The sequence below is a fragment of the Pseudoliparis swirei genome, chromosome 24 (assembly GCF_029220125.1).
Source record: "Pseudoliparis swirei isolate HS2019 ecotype Mariana Trench chromosome 24, NWPU_hadal_v1, whole genome shotgun sequence".
NCBI classification, from domain to species: Eukaryota; Metazoa; Chordata; class Actinopteri; order Perciformes; family Liparidae; genus Pseudoliparis; species Pseudoliparis swirei.
In genome coordinates, this window is record NC_079411.1 from 17,283,549 (window position 1) to 17,304,836 (window position 21,288).

General features: G+C 44.8%; 1 protein-coding gene across 2 annotated transcripts; it reads left to right on the forward strand.

Annotated features, from left to right (window-relative positions):
* The first annotated feature begins 10,775 nt into the window (after positions 1-10,775).
* fip1l1b (FIP1 like 1b (S. cerevisiae)) lies at positions 10,776-21,227 on the forward strand. Of its 2 annotated transcripts, none has more exons than XM_056409514.1 (16): positions 10,776-11,043; positions 11,436-11,490; positions 11,855-11,915; positions 12,673-12,815; positions 12,956-13,020; positions 13,188-13,295; positions 13,458-13,588; positions 14,515-14,633; positions 15,364-15,420; positions 17,291-17,390; positions 17,507-17,657; positions 17,773-17,854; positions 18,108-18,163; positions 18,763-18,952; positions 19,110-19,343; positions 20,532-21,227. In XM_056409514.1, the coding sequence occupies exons 1-16, from the start codon at positions 10,968-10,970 to the stop codon at positions 20,674-20,676; spliced, it is 1,773 nt and encodes a 590-aa protein (XP_056265489.1). In that variant the 5' UTR covers positions 10,776-10,967; the 3' UTR covers positions 20,677-21,227. The 2 variants fall into 2 exon arrangements, with proteins under 2 accessions (XP_056265489.1, XP_056265490.1); XM_056409515.1 differs by having other exon boundaries at positions 20,535-21,227.
* Positions 21,228-21,288: the final 61 nt, after the last annotated feature.

The window sequence follows — 21,288 nt, forward strand, 5'->3', positions numbered from 1 at the left end:
GAATGATCACGCATACCGCTGCGACTCAATACCCCCTCTCCCCACGATGGATTTGACTGGAGCTTAAAGACACAGTGCAGCGCCGCTCATCCTCTGCTCTGGATGTCTGCCACTCCTTTCTGTCCCGCATTGGCTGGAGAGCGGCCAAGGTGATGAGTCGGTTATGACCGGGAGACAGAAAAAAACACAACACACGGAAATCTTCAAGACTGCACCCCTCACCCTTTTTTGGGGGGGGGGGGGGGGGGGAACAAAAAAGAGAGTTATTATGTCAATTAAACTCCAGTAATGGAAGAACTGGCTTTGGTTTTTCAATGGGGATGACACATGTTTATCCCGGACGTGAATCAGAATCAGAATCAGAATCAGAAACAGGTTTATTGCCAAAGAATGAATGTTTTCACAAACAAGGAAACGAGATTTTTTGGTGGAAGGTGCAACATTTGGACATGACAAACAACAATCAACGCAAGGAGGGAGGAGAGAGGAGGAAGAGAGGAGGAGGAGGGAGAGGAAGGAAAGAAGGAGGAGGAGGAGGGAGAAGAGAAGAAGAGGTGGTGGGGGGGGGTCAGTCAGTCAGTCCCGGGGTCATTGATGAGCCGACGCCGCCGAAAAAAAAACTATGGGTGGGGCGGGGTGGTCATGGTGGGGATGCAGCCTCCTCCTCAGGGGGAGGGGGAGGAGGGAGTTGCAGCCTCATAACAGGTGACGGCAACCTCCTCACACTCGATGACAGCGCTCTCTCTCTCTCGCTCTCTCTCTCTCTCTCCCTCTCTCTCTCTCTCTGGCAGGAGTTTCCCATGTAGGTACAGAAACCGTACAGTTCGTGATGCGCTTCCAAGGTCTCGCTTTTCCCACTCGGAGTCAATAAACGCGCATCACGTGCTCTGTGTGTACGACGCACACATACCTACACCACCAGATTGTGGCATCAGCGAAGTCTGAGACTTCATTGTTTTGAATAGGGGAACTCTTAAGGGAAAGTAGATAGAACAATTTTTTTTAAACAACACTAACGGATTGTATCACTGGCCCCTGAGTTAATCCCAAACACAAACGTTCATGTTTTTGCCTATAGGCCCAAAACCTACATTTTTTAGTAGGTCTTGACAAAAATTACTTAAAATATTACATTTATTATGGTAACCCTTTGCCTGCTCTGCCCCGGCTTGGTAAATCCAGTTTTAGAGAGGAAGTCTACACCAAACCCCTAATGAACCAATAGTGACACGAGACCCACAGTGCGCAGGACTTCTCAATCCTTCCACCCTCAAAGATCAGATGAGGATGGACTGTTGACTCAGACAGCATTAGAATACTTAATTCATACTTGCTTGCTTGCTTGTAGTTGTCCATCGAAGCCGATGATGCTGGAGACAGCGGATGTGAAAATGCTCCAGGGACTTCACATGGCGGCTGTAAGTGACCCAGGCTTCACAACTGTAGAGGAGGGTGGTGATGCAAACTGCTTGATACACAGAGATTTTTGTATGGAGATATAAGTTCCTGTTTTGAAAGACCCGGCGCCTGAGTCTCCCAAAGGCAGCTGATGCTTGTTTGATTCTGTTCTGGACCTCATTGTCGATGTCATTGTCCTCAGAGAGGATACTCCCGAGGTATTTGAATGATGGTACTACAGACAGATGCTTATCATTGATGCTGAAGATGGGTGGCGTGGGTGGGATGTTGGCGCTCCACTGACAGACTACCTCTGTTTTGGTGATGTTGATGGTCAGCCCCATCCTGCTGTAAGCCTTCACAGCTGCATCCAGGACAGCCTGGAGGTCTTGTGGAGTGTGAGCCACAAGAGCGTATAGTCATCTGCATACTGCAGCTCAAGGACCCTCACTCTGTGCAGCTTGGTGGTTGCTTGCAGCCTCCTGATGTTAAAGAGGTTGCCATCGAGCCTATAGACTACTGTCACCCCGCTGTTGTCCTCAATTTCCTTATGGAGAAGCTGGGTGATGCATAGGAGGAAGATGTTAAAGAGCACTGGTGCTAGTACACACCCCTGCCTGACCCCTGTGCACACAGGGAAGGAGGCAGACTCTTGTCCTCCTATTGTCACCCTAGCATTCATACCATCATGAAACTGTCGGAGGATGTTGACAAACTTGTTAGGGCATCCAAACCGGAGCAGGATGTCCCACAGTAGGTCTCTCTGCACAGTGTCGAAGGCTTTGGAGAGGTCGACAAAAGCCATAAACAGGTCTTGATGTTGCTCCTGCACTTTTCCTGAAGCTGCCGGGCTGTGAAGACCATGTCGACTGTACTCCTGTTCTTCCTAAAGCCACACTGTGATTCTGGGAGCAATGCCTCTGTGATGTTGTTGAGTAGCCTCTGCAGCAGCACCTTGGCCAGGACCTTACCAGCAACAGCAAGGAGTGCTATACCCCTGTGGTTGCCACAGATGGTCTTGTCACCTTTGTTTTTATATATAGTGACAATTTTGGCATCTCTCCATTGCTGTGGGATGTTTTCATCAGCCCATACTTTAGTGATGTGTTGATGTAGCGCTCTTGTACAGAGGTAACCACCCTGTTTAAGCAGTTCCGCAGGGATATTGTCCATGCCAGGAGACTTGTTGTTCTTCAGAGAGCGGACGGCTGACAGGACCTCCAGGAAGGTCGGGGGTTGGTTAAGGTTGTCAATCGGTGGAAGTTCAGGCAGTTGATCCAGGATGGTGCGGTCTGCTTCAGAGTCCTGATTAAGCAGGGTATTAAAATGTTCAGCCCACCTCTCCAGTATACTGCTCTGGTCTTTTAGGACTCTGAGCCCATCTGCGGTTTTAACAGGAGTGATGCAGTGGTTTGTTGGGCCGTAGATAGATTTGACTGCATTGTAAAAGTTATGCATATCATTTCTATCAGCGAAAGATTGGATTTCCTGTGCCTTCTCTGTCCACCACTTGTTTTGCATTGTCCGTAGGGTCTTTTGCACTTCACGCCTCGCCCTCAGCCATTGCTGTCTGGTGGTGCTCAATGAGGGTTTTTTCAGGGTTGCCTGGTGTGCTTTGTGCATGGCATTCAGTGAGTTACGGATGGTGTCTGAGTTATTGTCAAACCAGTCCTGGTGGTTTTTGGTCTTATAGCCGATTGTGTGGGCTGCTGCTTCATGAAGGGCTGAGCTGATAGCGGTCCACTGCTGGTCTGTGTCATTCCCTCCTCTCAAGGTGAGTTCAAGCTCTTCAAGTTTTTCAGCCAGGGAGCATCGAAACTCATTTCTTGTGCTGGTATCCTTCAGACGGGCACAGTCTAAGCGTCTCCCACTGACCCCACGTTTCCGCATGGGGGGGCGTACGCTCATGTGGACTTTGGCCACGATCATCCTGTGGTCTGTCCAGCATTCTGCACCTCTCATGGCCCGGCATATGAGAACGTCTTTGATGTCACAACGTCTCACGATGACATAGTCAATCAGGTGCCAATGTTTAGAGCGTGGGTGCATCCATGATGTTTTAAATTTGGTCTTTTGCTGGAAGATGGTGTTGGTTATGGTCAGGTTGTGCTCAGAGCAGAGAGTAAGTAATCTCATGCCATTTGAGTTGGCCTGACCAATACCATGCCTGCCAAGCACTCCTTTCCATATCCTGTCACTCTGCCCCACACGAGCATTGAAGTCCCCAAGCAGGAGGATCTTGTCGGTCTTGGGGATCCGGTGGAGAGCCTCATCCAGTGACTGATAGAATGAGTCTTTAACCTCAGTGTCGGATGGCAGTTTTGGCGCATACACACTAAGAAGTGTAGCAAAGCGGTTCTTCGCCAGGGGGATACGGAGGGTCATCAGTCTTTCACTGATGCCCACAGGTGTTTCAGTGAGTCTTGGTAGCAGTGTGTTCTTGATGGCCAGTCCCACACCGTGCAGATGTTGTCCACCTGGGGGATAGCCTTTCCAGAAGAAGGTGTAACCGGACCCTTCCTCTATCAGCGACCCTTCATCAAGGAGCCTGGTCTCGCAAAGTGCGGCGATGTCGATGTTGTAACGCCTCAGCTCGGCCGCAATCAGTGCTGTTCTTCTGTGAGGTCTTTCGGTCCTGCCATAGGACCTGCCATTACGTTCCATGTTGCCAGTTTTAGGTTTTGGTTTTTTTTTCTTCTGTTTCGACCGCAGAAGTGGAATGACCCGACAGGTGCGGTATCCTGTCCAGGTGCGAGTTGAGTGGGCATTTTTTAGGCCACCTTTTCTCGGCCCCTCCTCGGATTGAGGTGAGCAGTGTGGTCCCTAAATAGGGGCTGCTCAGTCACACAGGGTGCTGCCGAGATCAGCTGCCACTCAGTCCCAGCTGATAGTGACCAATACCCTGTGCCGCTGACGTGCAGGGCTCTGACTAGAAGCTCCCAGTCTATTCAAACCTGCTCCCGTCGCCAGTTGCCCCAACGCCGCCAGTCTTCAACCAGATGTGGATCCAGAGTATTCACCGTGGTCAGAGGTGGATACCTGCGCAAAGAGATTATTTAGAGTGCCGTTGGAGGCGCGCTATCCCCAGTAGCACTATCTTCGCCATGGTGAGGTAAATCTGGTGGCATGGGTGAGCCCAGGACGACCAGCTCCACATCCTGGCTGCAGGAGGCTGCCGGGTCCATACACACACACACACACACACACACACACACACACACACACACACACACACACACACACTCACATGTAAATTAGACACATTTTAATAATTTGCCACTTAATTCACTTTATGCCTCTGTATACTTAAGTGTGAGTTTGGTTATGTGTGTGTGTGTGTGTATCCTCTGTATGTTCCCTGTTGTGAGAGGAAACTGGGCCATTGTTTCTTTTTTTGTTTTCTTACACACATGATTAATCTCTAACCTCACTGCACCGCCCTTTGGCGTTATGACTTTTGTTCAGCACATGATGGCAAGAGGACGCTAAACTAACTTAGAACAGAAGCACAACATTTATTTAATTGATTTTTACCTCATTATTTGGTTTTTCGCAATATAATTCTCTGGAAAATGTGACTTGTTCCAGACTGTTGACAAATCGAACTTCTGCAAACACACACCCAGTCAGCTGGGGCTCAGCTTCAGGACTGTTGGATAGTTTTCCTTGCTGGTGTCTATGCATGGAGCACCGACTGCCTGTTTAAAAAATATGTTATATAAGGAACCAAAGTCTAGTTAGATCCTGTCTTTTGGGTAATTGGGTTTTTCCAGGGAAATTGCGTCAAATAGACCTGTGGAGATTGCCGGCCTTTGGGGGGTGATGGCTGGTCGAGGGACGGGAGGATGGGTTTTCATACTGAGAAGCCTGGGGGGGTCAGAAAGGTCAGCCGCAGCCCGACCCCGTGCTTGACAAAGATGTTTCTCATGCAAAGTCGGGTCGCACATCTAAAAGCTCCGGAGAACATGTAGCCTGCATATAACCACAACCCAAATTCAACAAATGAGATACAACGTGTTCACCACTGAACTTTCATTTTGTTACCTTTGGCAGGCTAGCTGTCCCCCCCCCCCCTTCTGTTACCAGTCTGTGCTAAGCTAAGCTAACTAGCTGCACACTTCTCATCCAACTCTCAACCAAAGAGAATGGATCAACCCACAATTTCCCCCACAATGTTGAACTTTTGCCTCAGCGACAGATTGACTTCAGCACCTTGCGAATCTGCCGTTGAATTTCCCGCACGCAGACAAAGGAAGCCGGCACCCCGGAGGTGTCAAAGTACATTCCACCTGTCTGCCAGCTGCATCCGTGAAGACCTGGCTGTGTGTGTTTGCATGTGAGTCCGTCAGGATCATCCGTATGTCTGCTGTCCACCGAGTTCACATGTCATGTGAGCAGGTTGTACTATGTCTTTCCCTCTTACATTATTCATCACTGAGGTGAGCGTCTATGGCCGATCTCGGCTGACTCACTGTGACTCGGTGTGTTTGTGTGTGTGTGTGTGTGTGTGTGTGGACCCACAGCATGATTCACTCAGTGCTTTAAGACAGATGAGGACAGTGCTCTCATAGAGGGCAACGGAGGTTTTCAACAAGAAAAATAGCCACTTAGATTAGATTACGTAATGAAAAAACATTCTCTCTCTCCCTCTCTCTCTCTCCCTCCTCTCTCTCTCTGTGTGTTCCCTCTCTTTTATTCTCTTCCACCTTCCCCTTTCTACCCTCTCTCCTCCTTTTTAGTGACATGCACGTAAATACGTCCGCACGCACGCACGCACGCACACACACACACACACACACACACAAACACACGCATACTTACACACAACCTAACTCAATCTCCTACAAATGGTTCTTCACACCCTCGGGCAGGCACTTACGTAGGCCAACTTTGAATGTTTCTAAAAAACCACAGGAGACAGACGAGAAAATACACACACACACACACACGTTTGAAGTAAAAACAAAAATACTGTGTCTTTTCTCCTTTCCAATGACTGGTGCATGACTCGGCAAAAAACTTTTTTCTTTTTCCCCCCTGATGCAATCCAACTCTGTTCTGTGTGCTGACTGGGCTTTCTAAACAGATAAATGATATCTGTGTCCATTGTCTGCCCTCTACTTTAATACAGTCAGTGCAGTGGAGTTTCTTCTTCTCTGTGTGGTTGCTAAGTGTCCATCCGTGGCTCAATTGTGGTGTTTCACAATTTTGACCCGTTGTACAGATCAGACTAAGAGGTGGGTCAAAAAAATAAAATAAAGACCACTTCCTCATAGAAACAATGTATGGCCTTAGTTCCCCTTTGATGTAATTTATTTTGATTGAATCCAGTGATGTTCTAACCTTAATGGAAGAGTTGCTTGTTCTGCTCACTGTTAGAGTTAAATAGAAAATAGATACAACTGTCATATCTGTCTATTTTTGTAATATGCACAAAAACCAAAGTACAATAAAAAAAAGAAAGAACACAATTTGGGTGCTTTGGGACTATTTCTTGGCCAGACCCAGTAACATACCCGGTAACATCCTGGCATCTTCATTGGTTGCCTGGCAACTGCTCGTAGCCAAAAAATAGTTTCTAATAGTGAGCTTTCGGAAGGCTGCAAGGTGGATTGTGTTACCTTTAGACAGAGCCAGGCTAGAAGCCGAATGAGCATAACTGCCAAAACATTTGCTGGAAACATGATCAGAATGGGGGGTTGATAGTTGCATAAATTGTTGTTTTGCAGTGAACTTCTGATGCAAAAAATACCACGCTCAAAATCTTAATTGCACATCATTTAAAAAAACAATCACATTTGTTACAATTGTCTCATATCCGGAGGCTTTATCTGGAAACAAGCAGTTGTTTTGGCGACAGATGGAGCTTTGTGTTGCAGAACAAAAGAGTCGAAACTGTCGCGCTAATCTGCCGAGTGTGGCATCACACTGCTGAGATGACCACATGTTAGCTCCAAAGAGATGATGTGGATTGAAAATGTGCCAGGGCGCATATCTGAGAAAGCTAATATCAGCGTGTGTAATTATACCGATAGTCCAATGATCGCCCTGTATCTGGATAAACCTGATTAGCATCGACTAGGCTGTAAAAGAGGCCTAATCCACCGTAAGGAGAGAGGAAGCACAGAGAGGAGGGAGGATCCAGAGGGTGAAAGGGAAAGGAGAGAGGGGAAATAGAGGCAAACAGGGTGCAAGAGGGTGGAGAGCAGAGGAGTAAAGTACTGTTGTTCACTATGCAGAGAAGAGTTTCCGTTATTTAGTCTACCCTCACTGACATAAATGGGGTGGGCCAAATAATAGAAACACCCGTCAGTGTCGCAGGTCTACTGAATATCCAAACTTTTCAAATTCTTTTAATTAATTTCAATAATTTGTTTGCAATGGTACTTGCAAACCTTTAAATGGCGACGTGGTTGTAGAGTGTTACGGTGCGTGTACTCGACATTGATGATTAAATTCCATTTACCAATGGGTTGTGGTTGAAGATGTATGGATGTGTCTGTACCCATGAAGGAACATCTGATCCTTCCTTTTCTTTGATAAAATCAAAATCTCAAAGTGAGGAGGTACTTTTTCACCAGTCCGGTGGGTCGTCTGAATTATCGCACATACAATTTAAACCTCGTACAAGATGCTTCACCAAAAAAAGCAATTGACAATTTCCCGAGATGCCAGTTAAAGTGGCATTAAGTGTCTGTTAAGTCACTATCTATGGCTGAAGGAGGTAACACAAGTACATACATATTTATATATGTGCAGTATTTTATGAATTAATAATGGGACTATGCACAAGACTCACGGCTGATAAACTCAGAACACAGTGAGTATCAAATGAGGGGGAGAGGTGCAGATAAAAAGGGGGAGGGACTGCGATGATGTGAAAGCAGATGGGGTAAAATACAGAGATGAGTAAGATGAGGTCAGGGGAGACGGAGTGAATGAAATAAATGGGTTGTCCATGATTAGTTTAACCAAGAGACCATTGGCATCCCCCCTCTCTCTGTCTACCTTCTGTGTGTGTGTGTGTGTGTGTGTGTGTGTGTGTGTGTGTGTGTGTGTGTGTGTGGTGCGTGTGTGTGCTGTGAACATACAGGGATCTACACAAAGGCTCACATGTATGATCTGATACAGTACTTGTGATAAGAGACAAATCAATGTACTCACACATATACAATTACCATAGTGTGTGCATGTCCTGCATACTAAAGCTTCTACATCCATGCGAATGTGCGCCCGTGTCCGTGCCTTGAGTTTTTGTGGGTTTATTCTCTGTACAATCACCATATAAAGAAATGATAATAGATGGAAAAAAGAGAGAGCGAGAGAATTTCCACAGATTTCCTTGTAGTTTACTGACAATGCATCCACTTAAAAGGCCCTAAATGCATTAACAATCCTCTTTACATTAACAGAACCACAACAGCAATCTGTTTGCTGGTGATGAGCACTGCAGCAGCTGCTGCTTGATGTCATAATCGTAAAAAAAGGGGGGGGGATGCAGTTTGTCTCTCTCTGTGGGGGAGAGCAAGATAATGTGGAATGTGTGGGTTTTAGTGCAAAGAAAAGCAGAAAAATCAGTACATTTCAGAGAAATTAAGTTGAGAATCTCTCGTAGTTGCATAAATAGATTGGCTCTCAGCTCCGAGACCCACTAAGCCGAGACACTTAAGTCAGGAGAGGCAGCTCCTATAAGTCTGGATTTGCGACCAGAGGTCACCATGTATTCGCTGCTGTTTAACCTAAACGACTGCTCACAAGCCACACAGTTTCTTTATATATATATTTAATTATATATGTATATATTATTGGAAATTTAAAAGTATTATCTCTTGCTTTATTTATCACTGTCTCTGCTTCATCCCTTTTTAGCTGTCAGAGTAAGAGTCGTTGTATATAGATCATGTTATCATACACTGGGGATGTTTCCTCTTCTCCAGCAACGCCCTGCTTTAAATGTGCACAGCTAGACAGTTATATAACTACAGTATATAGATTATTGTACCATGCTCAGTCATATCCAACAACCACAGTCTTAATGCTGGAGCAGGGTGGAGTGCCTTAATGTTCACTTCCTTGGCAGTTTGGCTCTTAAACCCTGCAGCTCTTCCCTCGCAGCTGCACATCTCTCAGTGTTATATTTTACAATGTCACAATATTGATTATTTGTACACTTTAGGGACAAAAGTATTCAGAGACATACCAGGGTCTTATTTTGGTCTGGGATTGCCTTTCATAGTGTTGAGACATTTGTTTATGACGTTTTAGACAAAAGTGTGCCGCCATTTCAGTGGAGAGCATCTCATCCATGAAGAAACAGATTTCCCAACACAGACCTCCACCCCATTCGTCAACTTTGGGATGAACGTGAGTGCACTGCAATTGTTAACATAGCTGAACATCAGCGCCCGACCTCCCTCTGGGGCAATATTGAGCTGTGGTCCCTTGCTGGCTGCACCACCACCACCACTATGTCTCTGTTTGTATGCTGACACCAAAGGTTTGCACCATGTGAGCATTAAGTATTCAGATTTGCGTACAAACTGTTTAGTGTGGTCCATTTCTCCCCTTTTTTTTCTAGCGACCTCTTCTTCTAAAGGTTTTGACTCGCCATAGTAGAAGTAGCCCAGGCGTAAATAATGAACCTAATGAAATGCTGTATTCCATTTTACTGCTTTTATTTCAGGATTCAGTTTTTTTAGATGCTGCCTTGTTGGCACTCTCACTGGGACACTTGGAACATAAGGGAGCCCTCGATAGTGTTCACGGTTATGACCCCAGAAGAGCAGACACTTGTGTTGAAGCGATTCAGAGCTTATGATTTGGGAATTAAATGATTAATAATCACATATGGGTGTTATGTTTGAGTGTCCTCATACGTTTGACCATTTGGTGCATCTCACAGTTGAAGCCTACGGATCACCGGCTGGCCTACAGAGGCCCAGGAGCCCTTGGAGTCAAGGGTCTCCGAGGGCTCTGTATCACATGGCTGTGACGATTAACATTTATTGTATGAGAGACAAGGGTTTCAGTCAAAATTCCTTCACTTTGAAGACTTCAAGTTACACAACAAAATCGCCATTATGAAACCTTTATACATATCATTTCTAATCTATAAATATATTGTCCCGGACTTACATTACATTTGTAACATTTAGTCCAAGGCTGGGAAAGAACCTTTTAAGGCAGCTGGGGCCATGATCTTATATTACATCCATACAATAAAATTATCCACGCACAAAAAAAGCACACACTTGATTTATATGTATTTTCTTTTTGTGTGTGTAAGCACCACCTGTCTCCGCCGCTTAGGGGCGCTGTGGTTTTCTCCACCGACACGTTGACCTTAGCAAGACGGTAACATCCTCTTCCGGGTTCACGCCAGTCACTCGCTCAACTTGGTTGAAGATGAATCTAGCAAAGGCATAATATTTGTTTGTACATAACCGCCGTTTCCTCGCTGATAGAGATACACTATACGCGAATCTCTGCATCGGAAAGCTTGTGTTGAATATTCCTGTGTTAGTGACGCCGCTGCTGGTGTAGCTTCCAGTCCTCCGCGTGAGCTCAACATGTCTGCGGAGGAAGCGGACAAACAAAACACCGATGCTAGCGCTGGAGACGAGGAGGAGGAATGGCTGTACGGAGGTAAAAGGGAATGAAAGAAAACACCACGCTGTTCGCAAACACGGCTCGTTTTGACCGAAAGAGCAAGCGCGAGAGAGAGTGTGCGCGCGCAGCTCTGTTCATGAGGCGCTAAGCATGGTACCTGAGATAGCGGTTAACAGAGTTAGCATGTAAGCTAAGCTAGCAACTTTCCCGGCCTTTTGCAGCCGTATGATTTGAAGGAAAAAACGTGATGAAACGTGTTTCCGTCTCATTCTTTCGGTTAATGTATTGAAACTTTAAATGTGTTTAAATACCTATGTCGGTCTCTCTCTGTTGTTTTGTGTAGCTCCATATGTTTGACAGGAGAAGCTAATGAATGGCAAATTGTGGTTGAAGGAGGCTTTTCATTTCATTTTGTTTCATGTTTGCAGATGAGCCTGAGGGCAAAGAGGAGGACGAGGAAGCCAAACTGAACGCTGCAGTCAGGTATGTGTTGTCCACGTTCACCCTAAAACACCTTGGCTTTGTGTCAACTTACAAATAACTCAAAAGACACCCGTTTACATCCAGGGGGTATACCTTCATAGGTTTCACAAGACATGAACTGATGGACAACACATTACTATTCAATACAAATCTACAGCTACATCGTTTAACAGGCAGATGGAAAAAATGCATATTCTTACCAGCTCCGGACAAATAAAGACACAAACATTTCTGGATTAAGTCATTGTTTTGTATTTAATAATACCGTAAAAAAAAAAATTTCCTTTGCTTTGTGATCGTGAAGTTAGAGCGTGACATCTCTCCTTGAAAAAAAATAATAATTGCAATTGTATTTGATCCACAGTGCACCTGCTGATGCTTTAACAGAGGATGCACACGCTACAGGGAATGGAGTAGCCTCTGAGGTAGGTCACCATCGTGTGCATACAGTCGCAGAATGCGTTGCAATGTGGGCCACGCTCCTTTTCTCTTTTGTTTGTATGCTTACTTAGCTCCCAGGGCCCGGTTTCAGAAAGCAGGTTTAGTGAAAACGTTTGAGTTAGTTAAACTATGTTTTCGGTTCCAAAAGGAGGGGTAACTTAACCTCCATGCTTGTTACCATGGTTACTTCTCTTTCTGTCCTCATTTATTAATTCTGGGCACAAGCAGGTATCGCATCTCATTTATTAGTATCACAGACTGTCAGTCAGTTTGTAAAACCTGGTTGGGTATTAGTTTGTTACTCAGGATATTTTCTTAAAGTATCTAATATACATTCAGAGTCCATCATGTTATCGCAGCCAGGTTTTATTTGACATTCATTCATTATTTACCAAGTTGTTATGTTGTTGAAATGTTTCCCACTCTGAGTCAGGCCCCCGTGTCAAGATAAAAGTGGACAGTTCATTTATACTTTAAATGCATTTATACCTCTAAATCCACTGGATTAAAATGGTGGCTCTGCCTTCTATTTACCTGTTGCCATGGTTAATTACAGACACAGAGCTCCATTGATGATGGCGTTTCTTTCTTTCACTCCATGCATGAGTTTAACTCGGAGTGAACAAACACTACTCTGCTGTTCTGGGTTAAAAAAACCAAAGAGTTATCCATTTCAAGCTTCTCCCTCCTCTCAGTTGTTTTCTGTCCCCTCCGTGTGTCTCTCCCCCCTCCTTCTGTCAGGCGACAGGTGAGGGTGAAGGTGATGCCGACGGTGACGGTGCAGCAGCGGGTGAGGATGTGGAAAGTGACAGCGACAGTGACGACGACGACGACGATGTCCGCGTCACCATTGGCGACATCAAAACGGGAGCACCACAGTACACGTAGGTTTTCAGTCAAAGTGTGGTGTGTTTTTACTGTAGACTTAAATAGCCTCTGTCTACTTGTATAAATATATAAAATCTATATATGACCGCTCATTGAGAGGAGACCGTGTGACAGTTGTATTTTGTTCTCCTCCCAGAACTTATGGAGCTCCACCTGTCAATCTCAACATCAAGACAACAGGCTCCAGACCGTATGGACATGGTACTGCCTTCTATTCTTGAAGTGCTTTCTGTTTTGACCTATAAAAAAACAGCTTATTATTTTATGCACCATTCAGTTCAAAACATAGATATTATACACAAAGTAGTAAAGAAAACAAAGTGTTCATGTCCACTTAACATATTCTGATGTTTATTATTTTCCCGTAGCCTCCAAGTTGAAGGGAGTGGATCTGGACGCTCCTGGTAACATCAACGGGGTCCCAGTGCTGGAGGCGGATGTGGAGTCCTTTGAAGAGAAACCCTGGAGAAAGCCAGGTCTGTGTAGCTGAAGAAAAACAAGCAGTCTAAATGTTTAACTGTTTCTTTAGGCACCACAGTGATGTGCACGTTCAGGATGTTTGGTGATGTACAGGTGCCCCGAGATCCAAGGGAAGTTGACATGTTCAGTATTTCACACTTTCTTTTGTGTGTCTATAGGAGCGGATCTGTCAGACTACTTTAACTACGGCTTCAATGAAGACACATGGAAGGCTTATTGTGAAAAACAGAAGAGACTGCGCATGGGCCTGGAGGTCTCTACTATCGGCTCGGTGACAAGCAAGATCACTGTGAGAGACCAGCGCTTACTCTGCCCTTTTTTCCTTCTCTCAACGCCCTCTAACTTCTCTTTTTTCCATAAGCCCGCCAGCTCTCATCAGTTAGTTGGAATCAAAGCAGCTTCCTGTGTGGTTTTATCTGGAAACTTTACATAAGTGCAAACGAAAATCGATAAAAAAAAAACACAAGAAGTATAGTATAACCATAGGTGGTGGTTAATTCTTCCGTGGTGAATGGTGGAAATGATTTTTACACGGAGCAAAGTAACAGAGATAAGCCACGCCCCCTCACCGACGCGAATGCCGCGATTAAACCACAAATTGTCGGGCGAGCAAACTCAAGCGAGTAAAGCGGTGTCAGTTCTGTTTTTGACAGGGTTCATACTCATGTTGACCAATGGATGTCTATGACCTTTCCAGGACTTTAAACCAAATTTCCATGACCAAACATTTGTGTAAACTCGGTGAATACATGAAAAGGTGAGAAGATGTAGTATTTAAACTAACAATGAGAATTCCAAGGCATACAGTATACACACAGCGTACAAATGAACATATGAATATAACAAATTTGCATTACTTTTCCAAAAGTTTGGGGATTTTATTTTTTTCAATAACTTTTCCAAGCCTGGAAATAACCATTTTAAAATTCCACAACTTTTTCAGGTTTTCCATCACCGTACAAACCCTGTTTTGAATAAAGGGTTGAACTTTTTTTTTTACAGATTAATCGATTTTTAAAATAATCGTTAGTTGCGTCTCTAATAAATAGTGCTTTACCCTCTTTATTGTAGGTCAGAGGAACAGTACAAAAAGTAAACACTAGTTTAATTTCAAACAGCTTCATCATCTTTATTTCTACAATGTTGTGCAGAGACAAATAAAACACAATCTCTACTTTGATTAACACATGAAATATATTTGTGGTTCTTTCTTAGGTTCAGCAAGGCAGGACGGGGAACGACAAGGACATGTCCAGTTTGCCCATTCACACGTCGAAGCCAGACTTCACGTCTCCTCTCAACATGTACAACCCCCCTATCAATCAGATCCCCAGGTAACAGTTGTGCTTTTATCATCGCTTATTAACATATATGATAATATCCCAAGTAAAGTGTTTGCATCTATCTGTTTTATGAAGTTTTCAAGTTAAGTATTAAACAAAAACCTGAGTGAAAAAGCTCAAAGTAAATATATATCAGTCAAGTAAAAATATGTAAAAACTGTAACACTTGGCTGAAGTGGAAATGTTGGTATCTTGATAAAATATAATTCACAATGAACATGAAGCATGTGACTTAACCTCAGAGAGGAAGCTACTGTCCGTGGTGTCACTTAAAGCCTCTCTTGCATAACTTTAATCTATAATATACTTTAAACGGGTGAGTAATATAAAAATTCACCTCCCCTGTACAGTTGTCGTCATACAGAGACCTTTCTTTTTTACCAAGCTGTAAACATGTTTATTTCTTTTGTAAAGTGGTGCATTTTCACAGGTCCTCAAGTGACCATTTGATGAACTGCATGTTTTGGCATCTCTGAAACCTTCTGCATAATAATCGAGAAATGAAACAGGACAGGGAGATAATTTGGATCCTTCACTGAGAAAAGGGATATTTCATAATCTGGATCCATTCTGATCGTGATTCCAAGTTTGTAAATACCGGCCCCTGGTCAGCATCGTGTTTATTGGTAGGGAGACGAGGTCATTTCGTGGGCTGTGTGTGTGTGTGATTGGGCCGATGCTCTAATCTTCTTTCCCACTCTTCCTTGTTTCAAAATGGTAGGATCTCTCCCCCTCAGTGGCCCCCAGGTCCGCCTCCTCCGGACATGTCCTATTATACGTAAGTTATCACAGCCTTGTCCGTGCAAAGTTTATTGGGCCCGATGGGAAATGTGTTGATGTGTGGCGAGGCCTGATGTTTTTCTGACCCTGAAACGTGATCACAGAAAGACTCCATGTCCTCAGACACTTTCTTGCTTTTGGGATGGGTGACGTGCATGTGTGAGAACCTAAAAGTTAGAGCTTTATAAAGAGTCACTAAAATATCATTTAAACTGATTCCAGAGTTATTTTTCAATTTATTGTATTTTCTATGTTAATTCGAGAGTAATTAAAGGCTTACAATCCTCCTTAAAGGGAAACGTCAGTAGTTATTATATTTTAAGTCATTAATTTATGGAGTAATTAAAGGCCCTCTTAGGGGCCACAGACCTTTCAGGCACAAATGGATATGTTTAATAGCTCTGAAGTCAAAACCCTGAACAAACCTAAAAAGTCAAAATAAACCCAGTGTCGGGCTTCAGTTTACTCATCATACGTTTGACAAATTTCAGTCTGCAGGGTTTTTCCTGCATAGAGAAAATTTGGGCGCGCCTAAGCCGTTTTCCCGAACGCCTATGACAAATCCCGAGCGCCTAAGGCAAAAAAAGTCCAAAAACTGTTCATCACGTGCATGTCAAAGAATATGTTCTCAATAGGAATGCACCGATCTGATCGGCCGATATTCCCATTATCGGTTTTGATCGGCGTTCTCAAAACGGCCGATCAAACTTGGCCGATCAGATGACGTAACATCTGCGAGAAAAACTATCAGAGACGTTTCAATCGCAGCGAACCGCAACGGAGACAATGCGCCCGGCGAGGGCCGTCAGAGGTCCACGAGGGGATCCTCACGCGGCGTCCCCGTCCCCCGAGTTGAATCACTGGGTCAACTCAGCCGACTCTCACATGTCTGAGCCCATATAGACTGATGTTCACGGTAAACGCATTCGATCGGGAGCGCGCGAGGGTTTTGATAAAGTTAGCGGAAGGATTTACGTGACACATCCGGTTTAGCAAAGTTAGCGGAAAGAACCACGTGAAACAACATCCGTTTTTCAAAATAAGATGTCGACAAATCATACACTAACAAATAAAAGTAAACAATGAACTGATTTTGTATCTTTATAGATCGTTTCTGAGATTTAGCTTGAATTATGCTAAAATGAAAAAAAAATTACTGTACCAAGGAAGAGTTTATAAAAATAAGTCAGACTTTTGTATGTTAAAAAAAGTCCTGTAAATAGATTTCCCCAAGAGTTCCAGGAAATGAATAATCCAGATGTGTTCCATACGTATCTGAAATCCCCTACACTGGCAATCAAACAATTTTAATTTATCAATTAGGACATTTTTCAAAGTAAAAGTCCTAAATGTTTAAAGAAATCAGTCATTTCTTTAATGTTTGAGGTGCTTTATATATGTATTACCTCATAGTCCTAGGCAATAGTGCTACACAATAAATATAATACTTCAATCGACACCGTGATCGGTGATCGGTATTATCGGATCGGCAGGTACTGATTTCAGTGATCGGTGATTGGCACCAAAAAACCTGATCGGTGCATCTCTAGTTCTCAATACTATCTTTCAAGTAGGCTACAGCCGAACCCTCGGTCTGTTTTGATCAATAGTAATCGAGTTGATAAGAGTGTCTTCTTGTCTGATCAATACGCAACTGTGAGGTGTGAGGTGCGCGAATGGATAGAGAGATAAAAACCGTATAAAAAAAAAAATTGGGAGCAACGAAGACTCATTTTGACCCAGGAAAAACCCTGAGTCTGTAGGAATGATTTAGGGCCGCATCGCATGAGGTATTTCATTTTGATTGTTGAAGTGAACGAGGCGTATGCCCAGTGCCATGATTTTTACTTTTGGTATCTTTTTTTCAGGAAGACGAGTGGTACTATAGATGTGATCGGTGGAGGAACGGCCACCATCAGCAGGGTTGAAGGGCGCCGCAGACACAACCTAGAAGGCAACAATATCCAGGTACAAACCGTGCAACACGGACACACTTTCTTTGTGTTTAACTAAACTAGAGTTCAAGTTGAAAGGATCTGTCTGTGTCTGTCTGTGCGTGTGTCATCCTGTCTGTTGTTGTGCAGGTGATCGCCGAACAAACGGACGCCGATCCGACTCCAGCTAAGATTCCCACCTTCTTCCCTCCTGGATCACTTCCTCCAAACATCCCCCCGCCTCCGTTCCTCCCACCGCCACCCAATGTCAACGCTGCACCCCCGCTCATCCCACCACCCAGTAAGTTTATCATTTCTCGGCTGTTCTCTGTGTGATTTTTAAGCAGCTAATCTTACCCTGTATTTGCTCTATTTCAGTGTTTTCAATGTGTTAATTCTCTCTTTCTCTCTTGTAGGGTTGCCCATTACTGTTCCTCCTCCTGGTTTCCCCCCTCCACCTAGCGGCCCCCCTCCCACCATTATCCCCTCTATGGACAGGTAACTGTTGTTACTTATTGTTTTAAATACTTCTGCTGAGCTAGCCAATTCGGGCTAACGTCAGTTGTCACGTCTGATGTTATTATACTGTTGGCTCATTCACTTTGTTAGAAGTGGGAGCCAAACGTCACATCGTTCCCTGGGTTAAAGAAAACATGATAAATTCATAATAAGAATGTTTGTAGTTTGATGTATTTCTTTAAGTATTTAGCTACATACAAATGTTATCAATATTACCTTTTTTTCTCTTCAGTGGCCACCCCGGAGGTTATGATGGACGCCCTGTCCCCCCCTACCCATTCCCTCAAGGTAGGAAGCTTTACCACGTGACCGGGTTATAGGATAGGTCAGACACGTCTTTTAAATGCAGCGCGGTGCTTTTTTCTTCGTTAAAATGAATTAAGTTAAAATATTCTCAACTTTAAGCGCGAGGCGCACCGGTTTGATTGTTCCCTTACGGTGAACATTCCATTTACCCGTTAACAACGGGAACCATTAGAAATAGCGGAATGACTAAATGATGTCAACAATAATAACAATGAACCAGTGAATGATTTAAAACCCTGAACTAATATCTATACTATATAATGTCGAGTGTTGACATGAAACAGACTAACCGCTGGCCGATAGCGGCAGCCTTTTAAACAAAGCGAGCTCTGCTAGATTATAGATAACAGATTACCATTCCCCTGACATTCTGTGATCGGCAATCGGCCGATCATGACTTTGGTGATCGGTGATCAGCCCCAAAAATGCTGATCAGAGCATCTCTAATATATATATATATATCATGAAGACATTGTTTAATGTGCATTATCAATGATTATTACAGATTGTTAACTGGATTTAAATAAAGTTTAGTTCCCAGGAAGCGTTTGAATACAAAGTAATAACTATGACTTCGCCAGGCGCATACCCTCCTCCCATGTCTGGAGGCGTGCCTCCCCCCTGGCCCCCCATGATGGACAACTCTAAACCCTGGGACTACTATGCCCGTCGAGACGACAAGCGAGAGAAGGAGAGGGAGAGGCCCAGAGAGAGGACACATGAGCGGGAGAGAGAGAGGGAGCACAGCCCTTCAGCTATAAGCTACACAAGGTGAGAGGGGCGGAGACGAGGGGCGGGCTGGTTAACACGATCACAGTCTCATACCGATTAAATATAAATGTATCGTGCCATTAAAAGAATACAGGCTTGTTTGGTGTGAGTGCAAACGCAGCCCAGTGAAAGCCCTCGTACTTTATTTCTTCCACAGCGATGAGGAGCGGTTTCGATACCGCGAGTACCAGGAGCGTGGCAGTGGTGGTGGTGGTGGTGGTGGTAGCGGCGGTGGCGGCGGCGGTAGTGGCGGTGGCGGCAGTGGTGGCGGCGGCGGCGGCAGCGGCTACGTGGAGCGGCACCGTGAGCGGTCGAGCCGAGAGAAGGAGGAAAGACACAGAGAGAGAAGGCACCGAGAGAAGGAGGAGGGACGCCACAAGTCCTCTCGCAGGTACGTAAACAAAACCTCCCAACAAAAACACAGAGCACTCCCTCGAGTAATTACCAAAGCCGTAAACGCTCACCGCCGGTCCACCCACCGCGCAGTACTGAGGAGGAGCTGGTGCTGGATGCTATTGCAGTGTTGGGCTCATATCGACAGGTCTGTCCGGCTCTTTATTGGATTTGGGAAAGTTTAAATTCAAGAAACTCCAAAGCCTTGCATTGGAAACCACATGAGTCGGCATTATCTAGAAATCAAAGAACACGCTTGTGATCCACGTGGCCGAACAGGTTTATGTTGAAAAAGGAGTCTTTTTATTTCGTATTCCTTCCCATGGTATCTCTACACCGCGATGCGAGAATGTCTTTTTAAAACTTTTTTATTATTCTTGTTTTGAAACAAATCAGCTGAAAATATTAGCAAGTCAGCTGGAGAGAGTTATGAACCAACTTGTAGCGCTACGGTTAGCTCGGCTAGCTCCATCTTTTACAATCTGCCCGCTACAGGTACAACAGCTGGCTCCTCGCTGGTGACGGGGTTTTCACTGGCTTTTAAAAAGCCTTTCGGTCGGTGGGTCTGGGCTCCGGATCACTGTGACTGCCGAGTGAGAAGGGAAAGACTTGGACCATGTTTCCTCACTAAGCTGGGCAGCCATTTCTGAAATCGGTCCAGTGTTGAGGGACAATGCTGCGGACGACATCCGCTGAACGGGCTGCAATGCAGCTGTCAAAACAGAAATAACATTCTTTTAAAGTTTTTACCTTTTGCTTAATCCGATCCGTTTATGTCATGTGACTTGTGGCCAGAAGACGACATTAGGGAGAGTTGCAAAGAGAAGTTTCGTGGTTGATCAGTTTTTTATTTTTTAAATTTCCTTATAGGGTAATTTCCCACCAAACCTTTTTTATTGTCCAACATGGGGAAATAGGGTTGGCAAGTCCTGAGTCTTCCAGGAACCGATTATCAAAATGTTTTCGTTGTCTCTGTTATCCTCCTAACTCTTTTTGTCCATCTCCATTTCAATTCACCTTTTCTTTCTCTCGCTCATTGATCTTCTTGTCTCCCTCCCTCCTACCCAACCTTTTATCTCCCTCCTCCCTATCGTCTTCCTTCCATGCCCTTTCCTATCCCTCCGATTTCTGTCCCCTACCTCTCCTCCTCTGCCCTTTCCACACTGGTCCCTTCTGCTTCGATTAGCAGCAGCAGCAGGCGGCGGCACGACAGCGAGGAGACCGACAGCCACCGGAGGCACAAACACAAGAAGAGCAAGAGGAGCAAGGAGGGAAAAGAGCCGAGCGAGGAAATCAGCGCAGACCAAGAGAACCAGGAGGTCATGGAGTAGTGATCGCCACCTTGCCTTTTTTCATTTTTTTTCTTTCATGTCCCCCCCACTTCTGTCTCTGGGTCCTCCATGTCTCCCAACAAGATGAGAAAGAAAGGAAAGGGGGGTTGGGGAGGGATGTGCACAGACCAACAAGAGCAGAGAGTCGCAGAGTGGTCGATGGGCCCTGTCACTCCTCTCTCCATCAATCACAATCCTCCTCCATCCGGCTGCCGTTCATCCTCACCGTCACCTCAAGTGGGAACGGATGCAGCAGAGGAGGTGGTAAAGGAAGGGTGGTCGTCTTGTTTGCTCCATTCGTCTTTCCATCATGCGCTGACAGCAGTCAAGGCGTCAATCTGTCAGCCCCCCCCCCCCCCAACTCTCGTTGCTCCCCCCCCACCCGCCTCCTCCCAGAGCACCGTTGTAACGATTAAGTCATGCGCAGATTTCACTGTATAGTCCCAATGATCAGCAGATTTAGCTCTTTTTTTCTGTCATTTGTTTGTTTGGTCCTGTATGAAGACATTAGTCAATTTGAGTTGAATAAAAAACAAACACTTTTGATAGGACATCTTTTTGTGACTTTTTGGTGGAATTAATAGTCGAAAGCTTCTTCATGCATTAGTGATT